This window comes from Bufo bufo, chromosome 6 (assembly GCF_905171765.1).
Source record: "Bufo bufo chromosome 6, aBufBuf1.1, whole genome shotgun sequence".
Taxonomy (NCBI): domain Eukaryota; kingdom Metazoa; phylum Chordata; class Amphibia; order Anura; family Bufonidae; genus Bufo; species Bufo bufo.
Genome location: NC_053394.1, coordinates 277,222,636 through 277,240,180, shown reverse-complemented (window position 1 = coordinate 277,240,180; position 17,545 = coordinate 277,222,636). Strand labels below are relative to the sequence as shown.

At 46.7% G+C, this 17,545-nt stretch overlaps 1 protein-coding gene across 4 annotated transcripts in view; it reads left to right on the top strand.

Annotated features, from left to right (window-relative positions):
* The window catches only part of LOC121003737 (KAT8 regulatory NSL complex subunit 1-like), a 98,082-nt gene that overhangs the window by 28,514 nt on the left and 52,023 nt on the right, over positions 1-17,545 (top strand). For all 4 annotated transcript variants that reach the window (XM_040435610.1, XM_040435611.1, XM_040435612.1 and 1 more), the window contains one exon: positions 836-1,814. In XM_040435610.1, the coding sequence (XP_040291544.1) occupies positions 931-1,814 (884 nt within the window). In that variant the 5' untranslated portion in view covers positions 836-930. The remainder of the gene's footprint in view (positions 1-835; positions 1,815-17,545) is intronic.

Here is a 17,545-nt window from a genome sequence, read left to right as displayed (position 1 = left end):
CATAGGAAAGCATTGGTTTTCATGTGTTGAGCGTTTTACAGCGCTTTTGAACGCGCTGTAAAACGCTCAAGTGTGAACCCAGCCTTAGGGTTTACAAATCCCTACAGTTGGAGTTCCTGAGAGCAGGTTATCAGGTGAGCTTTGACAACTCTTCACATGGTGCGGTGCTGTTCGGCGGCCATTGTTGCTTTGGTGCTGTGCTGGTGGGGCCCAGTGCCAGGGTGGCTTAGCCAGGCAGCGGGGGCGCTGTTTTGCTGCTGGATCCTGCCGCTTGCCGGTGCGGTGCTGCGGCGCCGCGCCAAATGTAGAGTAGTAGGTTCCCACTCAAGGAGGCAACCTTGTCGTGGTGAGTGGGCCTATGCTTTTTGATCAAAATGTATACTAATGCCTCATGTATAGCATTTTACAAAGGGGGCGGTATACCATTAATTGAGCCAAGAAGCAGCTATTAGATCAAAACGTATTATGAGGATGTGCGATCCAGATTTACTCTCATATTTAGACTATATTTTGTCTAACAGTTTGTATCTCTGTGATGGCTCAGCGCAGAGGCTTTATGATTTTTTATTTTTTCTATTTGTCTCTAATGTTGTTTTTAGATTGTATAATTCTTTTATTCTTGTTTCTAACCATTTTCTGTTGGGTCCTCCCACTGAACAGTGTGGAGGCCTAGAAATGGATAAAACAGGGGTGTCAAAGGGAGTACCTTGGGTGCCATTAGTCAATTTGATCTCCTTCCAGGCTGGGACATGTTTGCATTTAATGCATTGTAATATATATATTTGTTTTTATTGCATCATGATGTTAATTGTTTGTTTTTAATCTTTTCCTCTAGGTACGCCTCATTGGAGTTGCCTGGAGGCAGTGTGGCCAACGTCGGCTCCCCCACTGGGGAAATATCCCCCTCCCCTGCCCTATTCCTTGTGCTGAATGGCTGCGATGGCACCTGCTCTCACTGACCCTGCCCCTGACGCCCACAACCTGCACTTCAAGCTGGCGCCCCCATCTTCCTCCCTCCCCCTTGGTGAGACCAACGGCGGCTGTCTATCCCCACCGGCCCCGCCAGACCTGGTAACAAATTATAGTGGAACACCTGGAAAATTAGCTGGGGTTTTCACTCCACGGTCTATCTTGTCTCAGTCACTGTGTCGGGGGCGTTCCTCCATTTTGGAGCTCAACCTGGAGGAGTTGAGAGGAATTGCCAATTCTGGAAGAGGGGCCCAAGGAGGACCTTTAAACGGACTGGCTAAAAGACCTGCAAAGCCAGCTGTGGACAAGCCCCCAAGCCTTTCCATTCCTGCATTGGAACCTTGGGTCAAAGCCCCAGTTGTTCCTCCAGGATCTCCTGTTGAGGTACATGAACAGAAAGGGTCTCGTGTTGAGCATAGTTCTGATACACGCTTGAAAGCCTTGTTACGACGACATGGGGAGATGGAAAAGCGGGCACGGTCAATTCAAAAGAGGCTGCAGCTAGTCCAAGCAAAACAGGTTGAACGTCATCTCCATCAACAGCTAGGCGGTCTGGTGGGGGCAGCCTTTGGTCGGGGCCCAGACACTCCTCGCAATCGTTTGACTGTAGTGACCCGTAAAGCTGATGCCCAGCGTAGAGGAGAAGTGGGAAGTGCCAGTGTGGATGCATTTTTGAAAGGAACAGCTGGTGAACTAGAGAGGCTGAGCTGCTCGGGATCTTCAACTCTACGGGCATGTGAGCGAGGATTTGACTCTGATGCCACAGAAAGTAGTTCAGGAGGGGACTCTGATGTGGAGGAGGATGAACCAAGACAAGCGGACACCCGGCAGAGCCACATCCCTCTGTGAGTAGATTTTTATTCCTATAGTCTGGTATTTAAAGTGACCTAATGTTTCCATCTGTTCTTAGAATCCGAGATTTCCCGTTGCTGTAGATAGATGCTTCATGAGGTTCTTCATGTTTTAGGTCTTCATGATTTGAAAATTCCTCAATCTCTGTCATTAGAGGGATTGCCTGGTATTGACACCCACTTTTCTATGAGGATCATTTTAGAAGCATGTAAAGTATTATTATGTTAGTAATGGCTCCAAAGTGCAGCATTGTGCAGTACGAACAGCGTCTAGACTGTTGTAAATATTAAAGAGGCCGCATCACAAGCCTGAGCGCCGCAGCTGATCAGCATGGACGCTCAGTTGGAGTCGGACTCCCACCGATGTTGTTTGACTATCGTTAGGGTATTAGAAAGCTGGAGAAACCCATTTAGTGGGGTTCTCTGGGAACAATTTAAAATGGTCCCCATCATGCTCACTGTCCTAGAATGTGAGCAGTACTGGCTACCTCCTCTTGCAGATCTCTCTTGCGGGTGAGGGCCCTCACTACACCTCACTGCTTTACAGTAGATGGTAATGATGTGATCCTACCTGCGGTATGCCATCATGGCGGGACAGCCTAACAGGAAAACTCACCAGTATGTATGTAGTATGTGGTAAGGCCCCGCACCCTCGCCTCTCCTTCCCAGGCTGCTTTTCAAGTGGTGGTAACTGGTTCCAGAGAACCTCTTTAAGGATCCTGGAATTTCACCTTAAAGGAGTTGTCTCGCCTTTAGACATTGGTGGCATATTGCTAGGATATGCCACCAATGTCAGATAGGTGCGGTTCTCGCCTCTGCCTCCGAAGTGCATGGAGGGCAGCCACACAATCCCGACCACCCTCCCTTCATGTCTATGGCTCTCCTTCACTTTTCGGGTCCAGTTCTAGCGATAGTTGCGGGTCCCAGAGGTAGGACCCGCACCTGTCTGACTTTGATGGCATATCTTAATGATATGCCACCATTGTCTGAGATGATAAAACCCTATTAAGCTGACCATGATGTGAGTGAAGTGAGTTGTTTTAGTTTAAAAAACCAAAATCCCATGAAAGGTCCACTTTAAGGAGCAATGTCATGCTCCACCGAATGTACATGAATATGGGGAGTTGGGAGGAAAGCTGGTGAATCAGCATACATTGTGTTAAGTCTCGACCACCTGTCCAAAATGAATAATATCATTAAGCCAAGAAGCAATTTGTATTTCTATAAAATGCCAAAAGACTCCTTGCTCACCTGTCTTGATCCTCTTACGTTCCAGCGCTGCTGCTGAGGTGTTCCCCGGTAGCCTGTGGTTAAGGTGCTGCTGCAGTGATGTCCTTGATTACCCCACATGAATGCTGCAGCCATTCAATGGCCTTAGTGGTCATGTGGTGTAGTCGGCGACATCATTGCTACGGCACCCGTCTCTCTGCCTCCATGATGTGGCTGTGATCCCTGCTAGATCTGTACTGATGACCTCACGTTCATCTGTCCTGTGACTGTTAAAGGTGGTTATTGTCCTCATCAGTCACATGTGCATGAATGGCATGTCACAGCTGAGGCCAGTGTCTGGCTGCAGCGGTCATGTGCAGGCGCAACCCGCATACATTGTTGGTTATAGCCAGGCCTGAATCACGAGCCGTAGATGGTGCTGAGAGACTAATTACACCGGAGAGCGCAGCGCTGGCCCAGTAAGGACACTGTCAATATAAGGGGATGATGTTAATTTAAAAATACAAAATGACAGGTAACTTTTTAAGATTGAACATCTGGGAAGGAAGTTTGGTTTTTCAGAGGCGCTGCGGTTGTAATGAATGCACGTAAGTTGTGTCACGTCTTAAGTTAATTTGCTTTGGAACATCCTGAACTTCGTGTAGATCTCTCGTATTAGAGCTGGATTGCAAGCTTTTCTGGAGCAGATGAAGTAAGCGTCTGCTTCTGCTGAATTAGTTGGGTTGTGTAAGTTGTCGGTGTTTTCCTAAAGTCGAGCGGTTTAAAGTTCAGATTGCAGAACTCGCCCTACGTTCTCATGCAGGGTGTGCACCTTCTCGTGCTGCAGCTGGTACCGGAAAGCCAAACATTACCTTGCTGTGTGCATATCCTCAACATGACTGCGTCTGATAAGAGTCCATTAAAATTCACAAGATTGTGGAAAAAGAGCCTCCCTCCAGACCACAAATGCAAACAGCTCTTCAGAAACTGTAGCGGGCATGGCCTGGAAGATGTGTCAGTGACCACTGCAGGTAATGCACCGTGATGATCGGCTGTGGTCACCTGATGCGTGCATGGACTGTTGCTATGCAGTCAGCAGGTCTCTTAGGCCCCTTTCACGCGGGCGAGTATTCCGCGTGGATGCGATGCGTGAGTTGAACGCATTGCACCCGCACTGAATCCTGACCCATTCATTTCGATGGGGCTGTGCACACGAGCAGTGATTTTCACGCATCACATGTGCGTTGCGTGAAAATCGCAGCATGCTCCTCTTTGTGCGTTTTTCACGTAACGCAGGCCCCATAGAAATGAATGGGGTCGCGTGAAAATCGCAAGCATCCGCAAGCAAGTGCGGATGCGGTGCGAATTTCGTGCACGGTTGCAAGGTGACGATCGGGACCCGATCATTATTATTTCCCCTTATAACATGGTTATAAGGGAAAATAATAGCATTCTGAATACAGAATGCATAGTACAATATGGCTGGAGGGGTTAAAAAAAAATAATAATAATTTAACTCGCCTTAATCCACTTGTTCGCGCAGCCATCATCTCTTCTGTCTTCATCTGTGAGCAATAGGACCTTTGATGACGTCACTACGCTCATCACATGATCCGTCACCATGGTGATGGATCATTTAATGGACCATGTGATGAACGCAGTGACGTCATCAAAGGTCCTATTGCTCAAAGAAGAAGACAGAAGAGATGCCGGCTGCGCGAACAAGTGGATTAAGGTGAGTTAAATTTTTTTATATATTTTTTTTTAACCCCTCCAGCCCTATTGTACTATGCATTCTGTATTCAGAATGCTATTATTTTCCCTTATAACTAGGGGTGCACCGAAATTTCGGCAGCCGAAAATATCGGCCGAAAATGCACCTAATCCACTTCGGCCGATATTGTTACATATCGGCCGAAAATATGGGGTGTGGGATTTGTCACCCACCATCTGCGGGCGGGCGCCAGGCGGGCGGTTTACTTTGTCACTGCATCTTTATTTTACCTTACAATCGTGAGGCTCCAGTAACTAACAACTCTGCAGGCAGAGCGGAGGCCGGCGTAACGTCACTTACTCACGTGACGCGCCTGCTCCGCCTCCTTCATTCATAAAGTGGGCGGAGCAGGTGCGTCACGTGAGTAAGTGACGTTACGCCGCCCTCCGCTCTGCCTGCAGAGTTGTTAGTTACTGGAGCCTCACGATTGTAAGGTAAAATAAAGATGCAGTGAGTGATGCTGTGAGCAGCAGGGCCGGGGCTGTTATGGGTAGGGGGATCGGTCTATGGCACTGCTATGGGGAGGGGGGATCTGTGCACTGCTATGGGGAGGGGGGATCTGTGCACTGTTATGGGGAAAGGGATCTGTGCACTGTTATGGGGAAAGGGATCTGTGCACTGTTATGCCCATAACAGTGCACAGATCCCCCTCTCCATAACAGCGCCACCCACAGATCCCCCTCTCCATAACAGCGCCACCCACAGATCCCCCTCTCCATAACAGCGCCACCCACAGATCCCCCTCTCCATAACAGCGCCACCCACAGATCCCCCTCTCCATAACAGCGCCACCCACAGATCCCCTTCTCCATAACAGCGCCACCCACAGATCCCCCTCTCCATAACAGCGCCACCCACAGATGAATTTCATTCATGAAAAAGAATTATTAATAAAATCATTAAAAAAAAAGTATTTTAAAAGTATTTGGGCAAAAAGGCAGTTTCGGTTTCGGTTTTCGGTCAAGGGCATCCTGAATTTTCGGTTTCGGTTTCGGACCAGAATTTTCATTTCGGTGCACCCCTACTTATAACCATGTTATAAGGGGAAATAATACAATCTACACAACACCGATCCCAAACCTGAACTTGTGTAAAGAAGTTCGGGTCTGGGTACCACAGTCGGTTTTTTACCACGCGCGTGCAAAACACATTGCACCCGCGTGGGTTTGCCGCAATGCATCGGGACGCATCCGGACACGCTCGTCTGCAAGGGGCCTTAGGATGTGAAACTTATTGTAATGTATCTTGTTGAGGGAAAAAATGCCTCTTTCTCCACATATGTGCAACCCCCCCCCCCCTTCCTTTGCACTGTTGATTCATGTGCTCAGTTCACTCCCAAAATCCATTTTGAGAGACCAGATGGGTTATCAAAGGGTTGGCCAGTGGTGGGAACAGTCTGAGGCAGGTCACCGCAGTGGCAGAGCGGGCTTTGTGTGTGTTGAGATATGGATGTAGAGACCAGTGTTGACCCAGTAAGCTTCAGAACGGAAGCAAGGGGAATCATTCGGGTGACTAAGTATCGATTCTTTTTTTTTCTTTTTTTTTTTATCTAGCCCTTTGCTAAAAAAGTTAGAGGTTTTCCTGGTTTGCATCAACATCCTTAAAATAATCATTAACGGAGGCAGCTGGATTTTGGAAGTCTACCGTATTTTTCCCTTTATAAGACGCACCTGGTGATAAGATGCACCTAGGCTCTAGAAGAGGAAAATAAGAAAAAATTAAATAATTTGTACCAAAAGGTGTGCTAAAATCTGTGCAGTACATGGGTGTATTCCCATGGATGAGGGGGGTTATAGTCACATTTAATATAAACACTTAGGCCAATTACAGTACAATCTCTGTACAGTGTTTATATTAAATGTGACTATAACACCCCTCATCCTTAAGAATACACCCATGTACAGTACATTGGTGTATTCCTATAAATGAGGGGAGTTATAGTCATATTTCATGCATATTTAATGTCCAGGTCGGCTCCTGAGCTCCCCTTCATTTCGTGGCTGTCACTTACCTAGGAACTTCAAGTGTAGACAGTCAGGAGTCCCAGGGGATAACAGTGCTGACTCAGGAGGACCGGAGGGCCAGTAACACTCCCTCCCTCCTTCTTCCTCTTATCTTACAGCTTAGGGTTGTCACAATACCAAAATTTTGATTCGGTTTCGATACCATAAAAAAGTATTGCGATACTCGATATCACGCAAAAAAAAAAAAAAAAACGCCAAAAAAGCTATGTGCATTCCGCATTTTTTGGAACGTCCGGCCCATAATCTAACAGTCCTATCCTATTTTTTTGGGGAACAAGGTGACAAAAAAAACGGCATTCACAGCATAGGAGATATTATTTTTAATGTCTTAATAGTTTGGACGTGGCGATATGTAATATGTTTTTTATTTTATTTATTGTTTATATATTTTATATGTAAAATTGGGAAAGCGGGTGATTTATACTTAAAAGGGGTATACCCATCACAGACAATGGGGGCATATTGCTAGGATATTCTCCAGTGTCTGATAGGTGCGAGTTCCACCTCTGGGACCCGAACCTACGAGAACGGAGCGGGGAGAGCTGTGGCTGGAGGACCCCAGATTTCCCGGGGTTCTTCCACCACCAAGCGCTGCTCCCATAGAAGTGAATTGGACAGCACCGCGCAATCGCAGCCTCAACTCCCATTCATTTCTATGGGGCAGACGGAAATAGCTGCACCAGTGCTCGGCTATTTTCGGCGGCCCCATAGAAATGAATAGAGGGCAGCTGCGCATGTGCAGTGCGTCCTCCGTTCATTTCCCTGCTCCGTTCTCATTGTAGGTGTGGGTCCCAGAGGTGGGAACCACACCTATCAGACAATGGGGGTATATCTTAGCGATATGCCCCCATTGTCTGTAATGGGAATACCCCTTTTAATATTTTTATGTTTTTTTTATTTATTTTTAAACTTTTTATTTAATAACTATTTCCCCCCTTAGAGGTTATAGCCCTTGTCCTATTCACCCTAGTAGAGCTCTATTAGGGTGAGTAGAACTTCACACTATCCCTGCTGCCCTGTGCATAGTGCACACAGCAGCAGGGAGCTTACCATGGCAGCCAGGGCTTCCTGGCTGCCATGGAAACCGATCGGAGCCCCACGTTTCACTGCTGGGGCTCCAATCGTAACTGCCACTGCACCACCAATGAGGAGGAGGGGACCCTGTGGCCACTGCCACAAATGATTTAATACTGGGGGTGGCGCACTGTGCCACCAATGATAACCCATTAATACAAATACAGGAGGCGGGTGCCGGCGGCAGAATCACATAGCTGGCACCCGACCTCTATGACAGGGAGCTGCGATCAGCGGTAGTTAACCCCTCAGGTGCAACCGATACCCAGTGCAACCCTACTTACAGCAGCGGCCGGGCGGGCGACTGATTGGTGGAAGCAGCCGAGCAGCAGTTCCTGCCAGCGTTCACCACCATCAGTTTAACATGCAGAGGAGAGAGAGGATCGCTCCTCCTCTGCTTTGGAGCGGCATCCCGGCTGCAGAGCAAAAGACATGATGGTTGGCGGCATTCGGTTTCAATGGCTGCCGCCTGCCCCACACTTCTAGAGGGTGCCATCTCGCTTCTTAAAGCTGTCAGTGCCCTCCTGGATGTCAGCCAGCCAGGTTTCTGGGCAGGTTTGCTTTATAAGATACGCTGATTTATCATTATTATTTTTTTCTCCCCATGTTGGGGGAGGTGCATCTTATAAAGCAAAAATTATGGTATTTCTTTCACTTTTATTATTGCTGTGTTCCAGTTTGGATTGTGGTCACATGATCATGTCCATACAGCTCTTATTTCCTGTGATATGTCCATAGCTATGTCAAAGTGGCAGTAATAGGGGAGTGTCTATGTAACTAGCAGGGTGGGAGGGGCTATAACTTAGTTGGGTGTGGTTATGATGTTGGAGCTGTGGCAGAGAAAAGAGAAGTGCATCATGGGTTTGGTTGGATACAACAACAGGAAGTGCTGCATACTTGGCGTTAGCAAACCAGAGTGAAAACGGGTCAGAGTTCAAATTGAAAAAATCCGTTCATAACTTCGGATTAATGCTGTACGGAGATCTGTCTCAGTACGGTATTAGAATGTATGGGCTCCGATGAGCCGAAGATAGTCATTTGCGAAGTCGCAAGTGACTTAGGCTTCATGCACACGACCGTTGTTTTATTCTGTGTCCGTTGCGCCGTTTTTCATGATTTTCTGTGGACCCATTGATTTTCAATGGGTCCACTGAAAACTCGGCTAATGCACCGTTTGCCATCCGCGTCCGTGATCAGTGGTTTCAGTCCGTCAAAAAAATATAACCTGTCCTATTATTTTCACGGAAAACGGTTCATTTAAGTGAATGGAACCGCTAAAAAACACAGAGGCACACAAGATTGTCGTCCGCGTCCGTTTTTTTCCTATCATTTGCATGGCAAACCTGTCTTAGACTTTTTTTTACATTCCTTTATGTCTGGTGGTCCTCCAAAAATAAAGGAAGACACACGGAAACAAAAACGGATCACGGAACCCCATTTTACGGAACACAACAACGGTCGTGTGCATGAGGCCTTAGTTGAATAACTTTTGTAATTGATTTTTAAAGTAGAAAACCACTTTAAAACTTGGAACCAAACTCGGGTTCTTATCTGACTGGTGCCTCGGAACCGAACCCGTTTTCCACTGGACGTTCATTGCAAACTGCAAGAATAGATGTTCCAGTATTGTCATTACAAGGGAAATGTAAGTAGTCACTAAAACAGACATGTCAGGACAGGTTGTTGGTCCTCTTTAAAGGGAACATGTCACCGGGATTTTGTGTATAGAGCTGAGGACATGGGTTGCTAGATGGCCGCTAGCACATCCGCAATACCCAGTCCCCATAGCTCTGTGGGCTTTTATTGTGAAAAAAAAACCGATTTAATACATATGCAAATTAACCTGAGATGTGTTCTGTCCCTGAGAGGAGTCCTGGTATGTGAGATGGGTCAGGGACAGGACTCATCTCAGGTTAATTTGCATATGTATCAAATCATTTTATTTACACAATAAAAGCACACAGAGCTATGGGGACTGGGTATTGCGGATGTGCTAGCGGCCATCTAGCAGCCCATGTCCTCAGCTCTATACACAAAATCCCGGTGACAGGTTCCCTTTAAGGTCCTGGCTGCACTGCCACTTTTTGTAGCGCTACTTATTTTAATTTTTAAAGGGGTCGTCCAGCCTAGGAGCTAATAGCTCCAATGGTGGTAACCTGTGGCCAGTTTAAACAAAAAACTCCACTTCTGCATCCATCGTCCTGCCATTCCCACACCACAACACCATTCCCTGTCCCCGTTGGGTGTCAAGTGGCAGTGACATGCCATCCTAGCACATGTGATTGGCTGCAGCGGGCAGGGATCAAGGCCGGTGCTTACTACCATTGGGGTTGTCGATTCCTGGGCCAGAAAACCCCTTGAGTGACAGCTGCCGTCCACAACATTGCATACCACCAGGTGACCCCGTTCGCCACCGAGGTAGGACCCTGCTCCATCAGGTATATATGCTGAGAATACCCCATAAATTGGATATCTTGAGCGCCTAGATAAAAATGTTTAGTGTGAAGAATACGTCCGTGTGCGATCTTTTTGTCTAAGATTCTCTGTCCTTTTCAGCCAATGTATATTTCATGTCTCCAGCCTCTCCTAATTGTGTATTCTCTCCGGGCGTGTAGGCCGCATGCATAAGTATTTCTTCAATGCAGCCTTTGGCACAGCTGTTGTTGAATTGGATTGTGGTCGTAGTGTATGGCACAGAGCTGTGTGAGGCTCTTTGTATTCGGCTAGGTGGGGACTGACGGAGCTCTGTTCTCCTCTACAATACTGAGTAAGTCAGCGTGGCCGGCTCTCGCTGAAAACCCTACCCTATGGTCAGTAATTCTCGGATTGTATCAGTTACCAATGGAGAATGCCCGCCAGTGTCGTGCCTTCTGCGTCTATCTGGGATTGTGTCTCACCTTGTAGATTTACTGCATTAGTGAAATTGATTTTGCCTTTGCCATCTTCGGCAGGAGACGTGCCCGTCTTTATTACACAGGCAGTGTTTGTGCTTTTTCTTGCAGGCCCTTGTCGATTCTCACGCTTCTCGCTGTAATGAGCTGCATCATTTAGTGCCGCTGCCGGTCCCTGTGGTTGCAGTTCGTCCATATAGCTCTATTTCCACTCTTTGCATTGCTCCCCATGCCCACTGTATACCAGAGAGGCGGGCATTACTACCATGGTAACCTGTATCTCCCTTCCAACCAGTAGTATGCCTGGATTCTTTGGCATTCCTGGAATTCCTGGATGTGGGGGTGTTAACTCTGCCACTGCCGTGGTGAGCAGATGACAGCCCCCCATGCAGGTGGCCTAGATTGCGGCAATGCGTTCTTCTCCATGTATAGAGCCAGGAGTGCATTTACCCAGTCGCTTCCATCGTAATTACTTGCCAACTATAGTAGAGCTGCAGTTTCCCGTAGCATCGAAGGAAAAGCATACCAGTGCTATACGGTGATGCAGCGTGCTGGTTTAAAGCTTCACTTTTGCATCTTGATATCCTGGAGACATCTCCTAACTGCTTCAGATGCTCATTGGCAGCTCTACTAAGGCTGGCGTTACATTCGCCAGTCTTTGTCTAAACTCCCTTGGTCTGAAACGCACCAAATGTATCGAGGCACCTGCGCATCTTCTGGCAGTCTGTGTGCCAGAAATTCTAATTTGTGGGAGCTCTGAGCGCTGTAGACTGGAACGATCATTTACTGCAGTTTTTGTAAAAATCATGCAGGAGATGCATTTCAACAAGGGGAGGAATTGCTTTTCAGTGTACTATGTGATGCAACTGATGCCATCTGCAGATACAGTTGGCATCAAGCTCCATTGGGCTTGCAGGTTCACACTGCCATTTAATGGATCTGGCAGGCTTGTTCCGGCAGAGAATAGCCCTCAGGAGTTCACTGCATCTGACCTTGCCAGATACTGCCATTTGCCCCTGGACCTCGTTCAGTATCGTGGGATCCAAAGGGGATTCGGTGGCATTCTGGTGAAAGTGGCCAGGTCCTTGCTGGATCCCATTATAGGAAATGGGGTCCAATGATGAACAGCAGTATCCGGCTATGCTGGAGCTGGTGAGTCTGCCAGAGCTGCCTGCTGAATCTGTTATACAGAGGTGTGACCCTATCCTTACTAACCAGGGAAGACTCCACCAGGATTCTGTTCCCCTTCACCCACTACTTGATGACTTACTTTCTCCTACATTGTGACATTCATGGTGTCATATGACATAAACATGTGACCATATTGCCTATGGGCTCTTGCCAGTATGCACATCTGAGTGGGAAGTTTTTGAGGATTATACTAGTAAGTTACTTCCTGGTCCTGGAAAACCCGTTAACATTTTTAATGCTTTTCTTGTGATGCAGAACAAGTTTTAGGGTTGCTTAAAGGGGTTGTCCGGGTTCAGAGCTGAACCCGGACATATCCCCATTTTTACCCAGACAGCCCCCCTGACTTGAACATCGGAGCAGTTTGTGCTCCAATGCTCTCCTTTGCCCAGCGCTTAATCGCGCAGGGCAAAGGCATTTTCTGGAGTTCCAGTGATGTACCGGGTTCTCCTTAGGGCTGCCAGGCAGAGGTTTCCGCCCAGCAGTGAGCCTGGTGATGTCACCGGTACTGATGGGCGGGCTTTAGCGATGCCCTAGCCTGTAAAACTGCCACGGCAGCACTAAAGCCCGCCCATCAGAGCCGGTGATGTCACCGAACACAGTGCTGGGCGGAAGCCTCCGCCCGGCAGTGTGTTATAGTAAATAAAAGAGCCCTTGCCCTGCGCAATCCTGCACAGGGCAAGGGAGAGCATCGGAGCATGAACTGCTCTGATGCTAACATCAGGGGGGCTGCCTGGGTGACAATATGGGTATGTCGGGGTTCAGCTCTGAACCCGGACAACCACTTTAAACTGACACAAATTTTGGCTTTCACATAGTTTACTGCTTCAGTGTTTTTTTGATATTGTTGTCAGTTGTTTCTGTAGTACAGTTATAGGCATTTCAGAATTTTTTTTAAAGGGTTTCTGTCACCCCACAAAACTCATTATTTTTTTTTGGATAGTTAGATTCCTTATAGCGCGATATAGGAGAATATAATAGTCTTACTTACTTTCATGCGGCCGATTCTTTAGAAAACGAAGTTTTATAATATGTAAATCAGGGCTCTACCAGCAAGTAGGGCATCTACTTGCTGGTAGCCGCAGCAGAAATCCGCCCCCTCGCCGTGTTGATTGACAGGGCCAGCCTGTCAGTATTTCAAAAATCGCGCGCCTCTGGTCATTCGGCGCAGGCGCTCTGAGATGAGGAGGCTCGTCTCCTCAGCACTCTCTCAGTGCGCCTGCGCCGATGACATCACCGAAAGAGAAGACGTCATCGGCGCAGGCGCACTGAGGGAGTGCTGAGGAGACGAGCCTCCTCATCTCAGAGCGCCTGCGCCGAATGACCAGAGGCGCGCGATTTTTGAAATACTGACAGGCTGGCCCTGTCAATCAACACGGCGAGGGGGCGGATTTCTGCTGCGGCTACCAGCAAGTAGACGCCCTACTTGCTGGTAGAGCCCTGATTTACATATTATAAAACTTTGTTTTCTAAAGAATCAGCCGCATGAAAGTAAGTAAGAGCATTATATTCTCCTATATCGCGCTATAAGGAATCTAACTATCCAAAAAAAAAAAAAAGAGTTTTGTGGGGTGGCAGAAACCCTTTAAACTTTTATTGACACACCGTTTATGCAAAGACTCAAAATTTACAGCGTTGATTTTTTTCAATACTTAAAGTGGTTGTCCCACAAAAAATATTCTACATTTTTCAAACCGCACCTGGATCTGAATACTTTTGTAATTGCATGTAATAAACATTTTGTATAGCCACTGAGTTATTCAATAAAATGTTTCTGTATAGCACCACCTGCTGTTTATTTCTTTCTTATGTCTTTGTCCAGCTCACTGAGAAGGCCGCACATGGTCAGTTTCATCCTTCAACTTCCTGAGCTGTGATAGGGAGAGAGCTACACAAATAAGACACGCCCCCTGAGAAAGACTCTCCCCTTGAGGTGCCTGCTTGATATACACTGTAAATCTAGTAGAGCAATGAATGGGGAGATCTCTGCACCTATGTGAGGTACAGGGCTGGGTCTAGCTTTGTTAGAAATAATTTGTCATATACTATATGATGTCTAGTTTTCATTTTTTACTTTAATCATGGGATAACCCCTTTAAGTGATTCACCCTGGCATGCTGGGTATCAGGTTCTGGGCCAAATTCTGACTGATAGCAAACAATTCTTGCCTAATCAGTGCTTTTGAGTGTATCATAATTTCTGTGTTTTTGTTTGTCCACCCACTTTTTGAGAATTGACCACAGGTTCTCAATGGGTTTGAGATCTGGGGTTTCCTGGCCATGGACCCAAATTTTCAATGTTTTGTTCACCGAGCCACTTGGTTATCACTTTTTGCCTTGTGACCTGGTGATCCATCATGCTGGAAAAAGCATTCTTCATCACCAAATTGCTCCTGGATGGTTGATCTTGGAGGATGTTTTGATACCTATTTATTTCTTTCAATGTTCATAGGTAACATTGTGAGTGAGCCCACTCCCTTGGATGAGAAACAACTCCACACAACTGGTCTCAGGATGCTTTACTGTTGGCACGAACAGTGAGGCAAAGGCTTTTGGAGGATAGCCTGGTGTCAAGAAGCCACTTCTCTCCAAGAGAAACATCAAGGACAGACTGACATTCTGCAGGAAGGACTTTGATTGGACTGCAGAGGACTGGGGTAACATTATTTCCTCTGACTGTTTGGTAGGGTTCACCTTTTCTTCTCTTGACAGTCATTTTTCCAAATGTACCAAAGTCCTGTGTCATGCCAACAGTAAAGCATCCTGAGACCATTCATGTATGGGGTTGCTTCTCATCCAAGGGAGTGGATTTACTCACGATTTTGCCTAAGTACCCTGAAACTGGTATAAAAATATCCTCCAAGAGCAACTTTTCCCAACCATCCAGGAGCAATTTGGAGATGAACAATGCTTTTTCTGGCATGATGGAGCACCATGTCACGAGGCAAAGGGGATATTTAAGTGACTTGGTGAACAAAACATTGAAATTTTGGGTCCATGGCCATGAAATTCCCCAGATCTCAATCTCATTGAAAACCTGTGGTCTATCCTCACAAAGCAGATGGACAAACAGAAACACAGAACTTGTGATAAACTCCATGCACGGATTAGGCAAGAATAGGTTGTCATCAAGGCAGATTGTAGAAGTCTTGAAAAAGGATCAACACTGGAAAGATTGAGTCCTAGAAACCTCTGACAAAAGGATGTAAAAAAACACTGAAGCAGCAAACTTTGTGAAAACCAAAATTTGTATCCGTCTCAAAACTTTTGGCCACAACTGTATTATAATGATGACGAGTAGCATAAAATCTTGGAGGACTTACATGTGGGTGTGGATGACTATAGTGGGTCAGTACAGGCAATGAACCTCCTAGACTGTGTCATAATACTGTTAACATTATGATAAATCGCCATCTGAGCGGGTTTTGTGTTAAACCATAGCAGTGTCAGATGCTGCAGCTGTAGACTGTATGGAGCACTTGTATTTAACGTCTGCCTCTTATCCATCTGCTTACCATCCATTTCCAGTCTGATAGCGACCTACTTCTTTTCCTCGCGGTCCACCCTCCCTCACAAGACATTCCCGCAACCTTGGATGATATCAGCTGGGGTTTGAGGACAAGGTTGGCAACTGACAATCTGTTTCAGATATGTCTTTCTCTTACATTTTGCCATTGTGGTATTGTCGTCTACCTCCTGCCACCTTAGTTTGTGGCTATGGAGCAACTTTTGTCACATGCTTTTGAGATCCGGTGACCGTTTTTCTACAACCCAGTTCACGTGCAACTGAAAATCCCCACGCAGATTTTGTCCTCAGCGCAGAGATTTAAAAAAAAAAAAAAGTATTAATAAGTAGCTACTGCTTCCATGGATTCTGTGCGGAAAAGCCCTCTTCTATTATTATGTGCATTATCGAGAAGTTTAATAGGCTATTAATATTAGATTGGTGGCGTGCTGACTCTATGCACATCTTCAATCTGCTGTTTGAAAGAGGGCACAGCACTCCAGTAAGCGTCAGTGCTCTGTACCTTCAGGCCGCCGTACAATCCCTGATACTGCAGTGTTATCCTATGAGCTTGAATTGGAGCACTGTAACCACTGCAGACAGCTGATCGGTAGGGTTTTCAAGAGTCAGCTGACTGCTACCTCGGCTGCCCCATGCACTCGGCTGGGTGTGCATGTGTTCTGAGAGGGAAGTAAGCTGCCTCCAGACACCGCTGGGGGGGGGGGGGGGGAGACTTATCTCTCTAAGGGCCCTTGCACACGTCCGTGAGCGGGCCACATGTCCCGGAGCGGCATTGATCGTGCGTATGGGAGTACACAGCATCATAGATTACAATGATGCTGTGCACGTCGGACTGCCCGTGGGACTATTGTCCTGCACTCATAAGATCATATGAGTGCAGGACAATAGCCCCGGTGGCGGCCTGATCTGCACAGCATCATTGTAATCTATAATGCTGTGTACTCCCCTGTGCACAATCAATGCCGCTCCGGGACATATGGCCGCTCACGGACCGTATGTCTCCGAGGGCATACGGTCGTGTGCAAGGGCCCTAAGAACAACAGAATTTTATATGTTGAAATCCAGCTGATGGCCCTACTCTCCCCTTAGTCGAGAGGACTCCATAGCCATTAGATGGTCATCCTGTCTCGCTAAAATTGTCAGTTTAGGCAAACGTTTCCTTATGGTGTATTCTAAAGGGAATCTGTCACCAGGAAATTCACTGTTAAACCAGGCACATAACGCTTCATTCTAGAGAAAAATACTTTTTAAGGCTACATTCACACGAATGTATTTGGTTTCCGTGTCCGTTCTGTTCTTCTTTTTTTTTTTTTTTTTTTTTTTTTTGCGAATAGGATGCAGACCCATTCATTTCAGTGGGTCCACAAGTAAAAAATGCAGACAGCACACTGTGTGCTATCAGCATCCGTATGTCTGTTCCGTACCCCCACACAAAAAAAAATAGAACATGTCATATTTTTGTCCATTTTGAGGACAAGGATAGGCATTGTGACAATGGATGCCATACGGACGTCATCCTAAGGGCTCATGCACACGACCGTATGTATTTTGCGGTCCATAAAAAATGCGGAAAGGAACAGCTGGCCCCTAATAGAACAGTACTATACTTGTCCATAATGCGGACAATAATAGGACCTGTTCTATTTTTTTGCAGAACGAAAATACGGAAATGGAATGCACATGGAGTAACTTCCGTTTTTTGTTTTTTTTGCGGACACATTGAAATTAATGGATCTGCATACGCAAAAAAACTAAACGGACACAGAAGGAAAATATAGTCGTGTGCATAAGCACTAATCCAGATGCAAATGGCTAGTTAAAGGGACTTTCCATGCCCCTGATATTGATTATCTATCCTCAGGGTAGGTCATTAATATCTAACCAGTGATTGTCCAACACCCCGCACCCTCTTTATCAGCTTTTCCCTGTAACCTCCAGCGATGGAACTAGCACTTTAAGTGGAACAGGAACGGCAACTACACTGTGAATGGAGCTGTGCTTCCTGATCAATTCAAGAGCTAGTTCTGGGGCTGGAGGCTG